This window comes from Zingiber officinale, chromosome 3A (genome assembly GCF_018446385.1).
Source record: "Zingiber officinale cultivar Zhangliang chromosome 3A, Zo_v1.1, whole genome shotgun sequence".
NCBI lineage: Eukaryota > Viridiplantae > Streptophyta > Magnoliopsida > Zingiberales > Zingiberaceae > Zingiber > Zingiber officinale.
In genome coordinates this window covers 22,472,513-22,479,771 of record NC_055990.1, presented here as the reverse complement: position 1 = coordinate 22,479,771, position 7,259 = coordinate 22,472,513, and the positions used below count along the sequence as shown (strand labels likewise).

The 7,259-nt window shown below is 37.6% G+C and overlaps 1 protein-coding gene across 3 annotated transcripts; it reads left to right on the top strand.

Annotated features, from left to right (window-relative positions):
• The first annotated feature begins 3,507 nt into the window (after positions 1-3,507).
• LOC122051411 (ribosome biogenesis protein BOP1 homolog) lies at positions 3,508-7,018 on the top strand. Of its 3 annotated transcripts, XR_006131435.1 has the most exons (8): positions 3,508-3,569; positions 4,199-4,305; positions 4,377-4,447; positions 4,636-4,925; positions 5,066-5,199; positions 6,476-6,565; positions 6,756-6,858; positions 6,965-7,018. XR_006131435.1 is itself a non-coding variant. In XM_042612549.1 (4 exons), exons 1-4 carry the CDS (start codon positions 3,573-3,575, stop codon positions 4,732-4,734), a joined length of 282 nt encoding a protein of 93 aa, XP_042468483.1. In that variant the 5' UTR covers positions 3,517-3,572; the 3' UTR covers positions 4,735-5,042. The 3 variants fall into 3 exon arrangements, 1 of the variants encoding a protein (XP_042468483.1); XM_042612549.1 differs by lacking the exons at positions 5,066-5,199; positions 6,476-6,565; positions 6,756-6,858; positions 6,965-7,018 and having other exon boundaries at positions 3,517-3,577; positions 4,636-5,042; XR_006131436.1 differs by lacking the exons at positions 3,508-3,569; positions 4,199-4,305; positions 4,377-4,447; positions 4,636-4,925; positions 5,066-5,199 and adding an exon at positions 5,307-6,321.
• The last annotated feature ends 241 nt before the right edge of the window (positions 7,019-7,259 follow it).

The window sequence follows — 7,259 nt, the reverse complement described above, 5'->3', positions numbered from 1 at the left end:
AAGTCCATTTGAAAAACCTATGTTAAGACATTGACTAGATCCTGATCTCGAGGAGATAGGATCTAATTACTACTACTATCTTATTATATTATGCTAATTCTATTATGTAGGAAAAATTTTATGCCTATTTGTTATAGGAAAGAGAAAGGCAAAAAGTGGTCCGAGTGCTCGTGCAAGCTTTGCAGCGGGTGCCTGGGGCGCACCCGGGCGGTCCGGGCGCTCGGAGTTGGTCCGGGCCCCCGGACCAGAAAAGTCATCCAGAAGTTGAGTTGGAGCACGACGAATGACCGAACCCATGTCAACGGTCCAGACACCCAGAGGGCGATTCGGGCGCCCGGAGGTGGATAAACTTGATGGATTAAGTTTCGACGAGAGATTGCCATGTCAGCAACGATCCGGGCACCCAAAGGGGTTCCAAGCGCCTGAAATAGGTCTACATAAAGGCCTTTGACCAGCAGCATTGTAATAACATCTACTATGACTTTCATATTCGCGCGTTGCTCCAAAAAAGCTCCGACAACACCGAAAGACTGCTCCGAAATTTGAAGAATGAAAACTTCTTCAAATTTATTTTTTGTTTGTCAGTAACATTTACATTTCAATTCTTGTACTCAAATCTTTGTAACTCATTTTTGAATTGATAGTGATTGTCTAACAAAAGCACTCAAGGAGTACGGGCCTTAGAGTAGGAGTTGTCGAAGGCTCCAAACCAAATAAAAATTACTTGTGTTGGCATTTGTACATTCGTGTTTATTTTTCGTTGCATATTCTCAATTTTCAAAAAAAAAGACAAATGCTATTCACCCCCCCCCCCCTCTAGTGGCTTAACAATCCAACATATTGTTAGCGGAAGTTTTCTGACTATAACATTCTTAATGAAAATTTCCTTATTTTTCCTGAAAGGGTGTTCAACTAGTAAAAATTTACAATGACTATCAAACTAAGATATCTATCCACTGCAAGGTAATGAAAACGTATCCGACTATATCATGCAATATGGGCATGCTAACTTACTAGTCGTGCTCCATCTCGACAACATCGAGTATGCTGAAAAATCAATGATCATTTATAATAAGGCAACATGCAATATAACATTAATTTTATTTGCAGTAGCATAAGTCTCTGAGTCTATATTCCATAATTCATTCAGCTTAGTAATCAGAGGTTACAAGAAAATATATATCTTCTTTTTTAGATTCGTTGTCCTTAGAATAAGTACAATAAGGAACATGAACTCGTCTTTTATACACATGTATGGCAGTAAGTTGTATGGTGGTAATATAACTGACCAAGTTGAATATTGTTATCCCAACTGAGTACCAAATGACTGAAATATATGTGTAGAAAGTCTTAGTCTCACATTACATGATTCCATTGAAAAGGAGAGAAATATTGTATCAAGATATTTCTATACAGAGGAGTCAAAAGGATAACACATTATACCTCCTTCGTACACATGCTCATGATGCAACCTCATGTGGCTTGCTATTGCAACAAATATATATAAGCGTTGAAGTCTTGCAGTTAATGAGAAATAATACATAACTTTCCATGTAATTTTTTTATTCTTCTTTCCTAGTATATGGCTACTATGTTTATAACGAGAGTGAGTACATATTCTGCAGTTAATCTGTTCACTGTCTTCATTCAAAAATATCATGTAGTTGTTTATGCAACAATCAATCTTCTCTATAGGTAAAGTTAAACCCCTCACCAATTTCTTTGCACTAATGTATTAGTTATTAGATGATCATCAGAGAGCAACTCTGACATCAATTGATAAATATCATTATAATATCATTATGAAAATTGATTTTCTATCTTGATATTCAATAACCTTGCAGTAGCTGATAGTTGAGAATAACCAAATGGAATCCCTTCCCACACTTTTATTTCACAATCCTTTAACATGTCATACAGTTGTTGAACATCAGGTGTTGGTATTTCATCTATATTAGAATGATCAACTGCATTCATCACATCGTGAACTATTGATTGCATTACAGAATGATCAACTCATTAGATGATGATTCCCTTAGAGCAGTTGTGCCAGATAACCGAAGTTCCAATTCGAATGAAACAAATAAGTATCTCCTTGCAACCATCTAGTTGGATGAGGCCTCATGCACTACAAGAAAAAGCCTCATAGACATCGGTGGAACAACAACAGTTTTAAGCAAAAATCGATGTCTTTGAGTATTTTACACCGGTTTTTCCAAAAACCGGTGTCTATAAGCGCAGATTTTCGCTCATAGACATCGGTTTTTTAGCCGATGTCTATGAGCGCCTTTTTTTTTGTTAATAGATATTGGTTTTAACAGCGGTTTTTAAAACCCGATGTTAATGAACCAAAAAATAATAATTTAATTTTTCCACCAGCCAAAATTTATAACACTTCACAAAGTTCCCTCCAAACCTAAACCAATATCGCGCCCCTTCTCTCAGCCTAAACCTAAACCTAAACCTCCGACCATCTCTCTCAGCCTCATCTCCCTCTTCCCTTTCCTGGATCTCTTCCCCTTCCTGGATCGACGCCCCTTAGGATCAAAACCACCTGCTTCGATCCTAAGCAAAATCGCAGTATAAATCGTTCCATTCTGCCTCCTCGTCCGATCCTCTCTTCCTTCTCCTCCTCCTTCCTCTCTTCGCTCTTCCCGGCTAAGGTAGGGGCCGACAAGATCCGAACAGCTAGAGGACGCCCACGACCACCATGGCACGGTTGGTCGGCAACATGAGGGAATCCGAAGGAAGAGAGAACAACACCGAGATCTCTGATCTTGTGTAAAGGGGTCTCCTTCTTCTGAAGCAGAGAGATCGAGTGCAATACAAGAATAACGAAGTATGTCTGCCTGTTAAAACCCTAAAATTGCAGGCATAAAGGCTCTCCGTGCTTCATTTTCTCCTTCTCGGCCTCTTCGCTCGCTGGGTACACGGTCAAAACCTCTCGTTTCCTCTTTTCATTCTTCTTAATCGTCTGATTGCTAAAGGTTGAGGATGGGGTTTGGGGTTAACCTCTCTATAAAGCACCGAAGCCTTTTCTTTTCCCCCGACTTTCTCCTTCTCGCGACTTCGGACTTCACGCGACCGAGACCGGCGATTTCTTCTTCTCTCGGTGGCGCCGGCGAAGAGCGGACCTTGGAGCGTTGAGAGGAAGAGAGGTTAGTTACAGCCGAACCTTCTTTCTCCCCGATCCCTTCCTCCCTTCTCTGATCTCGGTGAACAACGGCGACGGATCTCGATCGGTGGATTTCGCCGGCTGTCGGGAGGGAACCAAGGGCATCGACGTTGGATCAGGCCAGCATCGATTGTTTGGAGGAGGTAACAACCATTGTTCCTTCCCGATCTCTGTCCCTGTTCGTCGGCAAGAACAAGTCGTTGCCCTAACTTCGATCTTGGAGGTAAGGGTTTGGTTTTGGTTGTGAATTCGAACCTTGATCCTTTCTAGTGTTGATTCAGGTGGTTCTTTCTGGGAAGCAGAGACTGGTATTTTGGTCCCGGCCACCACAACTCTGTTGGATCGATCTCTTCTTCGTATCAGTGATCATCTCCGGTGATTGAAGGGTGCAGAGGTAATGAGGTCGATCTGTTGTTGTTGTTAACAGGTTGTTTTGATGACTTCTTGTTATTCTTTCTTCTTGATCCGGCTAGTGAAGATGCACTATGTAATGTTCTGTTTGTAGGGGATTGAGGTACGGTTTAGTTCTTGTTCCTTACCCTTGTGCGATCATTAGTTGCAGTAGATGTTACCTAATGAATCCTGTGTGTTTTGAGCTGGATCCACGGCAGAGTCAATAAGAATTTGTTTGTTCTGGTGTTGGAGGTTAAGGGTATGATGTGTTACTAGTTAACAAGGATAAGAGTTGTTATATTGGGTAATTGAATGTTGTAAATAAAGATTAACCTGAATCTGAAATGGTTTCAGTGACATTTAGGTTTCATGTTAGGTGATTATGGAAGATTGTAACCTTGAAGATCTAATGGGAATTTAGATATTGGATGGTTTAGGTTAGAATATAAATTTAATATGGTTATGTTAAAAGAAGGGAGTCGTATCTATGGTTAGCGTTTCTTTTGTATGTTCATTTCCTCCAGGTTTTTGTAATTTAATTTCCACCCTCTAGGGTTTTTTTTTTAATTCAGTTTTCGATGCCTAATTCCACCCTGCTTCTTTCTGACATACATTTACACATTGTTTCAGAGGATGCGATGTGCTTATTTTAGATACTGGATTGGGAAGTGCAGAGAATCAAGCAAGGGTCAAGGAGTTGCTTCATGTGGAGGAATCAAGACTAGAGGAGGATGAGGGTAAGTGTTTTTACTCATAATATTATTTTAGTTTCTGTTCAGATCAGTTGGCACTCGATTCTGTGCTTTAGGAAATACCACTCCAGCAGTGAGATGGGTTCGAGATGATAAATATGATTGCATCCGATTAAAGCATTGCAAGGTGAGCTATATTCACTGTGTATCCCCCCTTCAAAGTACATATGTATCTGTATAGTAATTAATTTCAATATAGGCACATCAAATTACCTTAATTGTTTCTAGACATAGACTTAATCCTTTGGATTACTTTATTTTAATTGGTAGAGTATTTGCCACTACCTTTCTATTATTCATTCTTTTGCTTTGCAGGTTGTGACAAAAATTGATTGGCATCGGAAAGGAGACTATTTCACTACTGTCGTTCCTAGTGATATCCTAATTATGAATTTTAGTTGTACTTATTTTTAGTCATTCCTAGTGCCTATTTTATATCTCAGTTTTGTTTCTTTCTTTTTTCTAATACACACTGACAAATTGGAAATATATAAAAATCATGACATTATACCTAGTTACCTAGCCTTTGAGGCTGGAATCAGGATGAAACCTAAAGTGCCCTGAAAAGTTTAGGCATACCAAATTCTCTCAGTTTAATGACAGAGGTCAGTTGTGTTGCAAACTTTGTTGTTTTCCTTGTTTTTCATTTACCGCGTCTAGATTAAGAAACTATGGCTTTCTAACTCAAATAAAAATTGCAATTCCTGCCTATCTTAGACCTAACATTATCTTATTAATTGAACAGGTGTTTTAGATTGTAAATTTCATCCGAGGCAGCCATGGCTATTCACAGCTGGAGCAGATTCTGTCATTAAACTGTATTGCCACTAATGATAGATTCTCCAGGAAACTTTGAAGAATCTCCTCGAGTCAAGATACGTGAGTACTTGCTGATCCTACATGAATACGGTAGCAAGTTCATGTTCTTTGCTTGATAATTTATTCTTTTTTGAGCAATTCATTTCCGCAACCCCCTTACTTGTAAGCACCAACTAGTATCCTTATTGTCAAGAATTAATTTTATCAACGACTTATAAGTTTGGTATGCATATTTCTTATGATGTTGAACCTTGACTTTGAGACACATGATGGCTTTGTTTTATTTTTTTTGTTGAATTTTCTATCCTGTAAGTTTCAACTCCACTAGTATCATGTTTCCATAGATGATGCTGTCTTAGATGTTGGAGTCGTGACTCATTCTTTATACTGATGTTTCTGTGTGGAATTTTCCCAGTTGTCCTGTTCATTGTTTGATGTTTCTGTGTGTGTTGTAGCTGAATTTGGTTGTAGCTTCTGCAAGCTTTCTTCACTTTCTTCCCTCCACTATCTGTTAACAAGTTTGATCTTTACAATTCAGTTATAAGAACAAACAATATGACCAAAGGTTGACAGCTTTGCTTCATCCTTTTTACATTTCAGTATGTGGATGAAAGCAAATATGTACTGATGTACCTAAATGGATTTACAAAAATATCTTTGAAATGTTTTGTCATACAGATATGACATCTAGTATAATTTTTTCCAACTTGATTGTTGCATTATCATATAATGAGATTAGGTGCACAGCTTGCAGTCAGTTTATTGTTTTTGCTAAAGATCATTGCTAGTAGGCCGACAAAAGACAGGTCTAAAATGAAGCCTAAGAAAACATGCTTAAGATGATATTTTAAGATTTTCTAAACATTGGATCGTTGCGGAAGGTTGTGATTGGCACGGCAAGTGTTCTAAAATGAAGCCAAAGAAAATGGGGGAGAAAATAAAGTTCGGCTTGAGGAATTTATGCAATAAAGCAGTTTTATATTTGATTCCTTCTTTAATTATATTGCGTGTGTTCCTAAGCTGCAACCTATTAATAATTTTAGTTTTATAATGTTCTTTGCCACTACCTTTCTATTATTCATTCTTTTGCTTTGCAAGTTGTGACAAAAATTGATTGACATCGGAAAGGAGACTATTTCACTACTGTCGTTCCTAGTGATATCCTAATTATGAATTTTAGTTGTACTTATTTTTAGTCATTCCTAGTGCCTATTTTATTCCTAGTCACCTTATTTCAATGATAAGAACAAGGGTTCTCATGGCCAATATGTGTCTATTAATGGGATTTTCAATGTCTTGCTTACCACGCTAATCCTACTTCTGATTGGATTTGCAGCTTCAAGATATCAAACTCTACACCTTCTATATGGAGCTAGATTTGCAAAAGCCATATCCAACTCGAGGAAGTGACTTATTGACATGGGAGGTAGGTGTACCTCTTTAGTTCCGCTTTTAACCAAATATCCCTATAAAGATTCATTTGTGTGCTCTTAACATATCTATTCCTACAACGTTGTTATCTAGGATTAGCATTTATTTTGTTAAATGTGATTTATGCACCTATAATTATTCTGGTGAAGTTAGCATTCTATTAAACTAGATTATGACCTTTGCAGAGAACTTATTGGTAACCAAGGACTTTGTGAAGATAGCAAATTTTGGCCTTGCTCGTGAAGTTCATTCGAAGCCACCATTCACAGAATAGGTTTCAACACGCTGGTAAGCATGTTTATGACAAGCACTTGTGATCTTATATTTTTTATTTGATACATGTACACATTTGTTTTAGTTATTTGACATATGGTGGATTTATGTGTTTTTACAGTTTACAAATCTCAAGTACTCCAGAGTTGAAATTGATGAAGTGCGGTTCGAGTGGGCTGAATGCATGCTAGATTACATTTGAAGTGCGGTTCTACCTTGATGTGTTAAAAGAATGTTCTACCTTGATTTTGATATCTATTAGCTAGCTTTTGATGTAAAAAGAATGTTTGGGTATTTTATGGATATTGTTGTAAGAAGATTATTTATATAATTTGTGAATATTTGTGTATTTTATGGATATTATTGAATGAAGAATATTTGTACAATTTGTGAATATTTGTGTATTTTTTTTTGTT

Excerpts from the sequence above, each read along its gene's own strand:
- LOC122051411 (XM_042612549.1), top strand. Across the intron at positions 4,306-4,376 it reads AAGACTAGAGGAGGATGAGG|GAAATACCACTCCAGCAGTG; the intron begins GTAAGTGTTTTT and ends TCTGTGCTTTAG. Across the intron at positions 4,448-4,635 it reads TCCGATTAAAGCATTGCAAG|GTTGTGACAAAAATTGATTG; the intron begins GTGAGCTATATT and ends TTTGCTTTGCAG.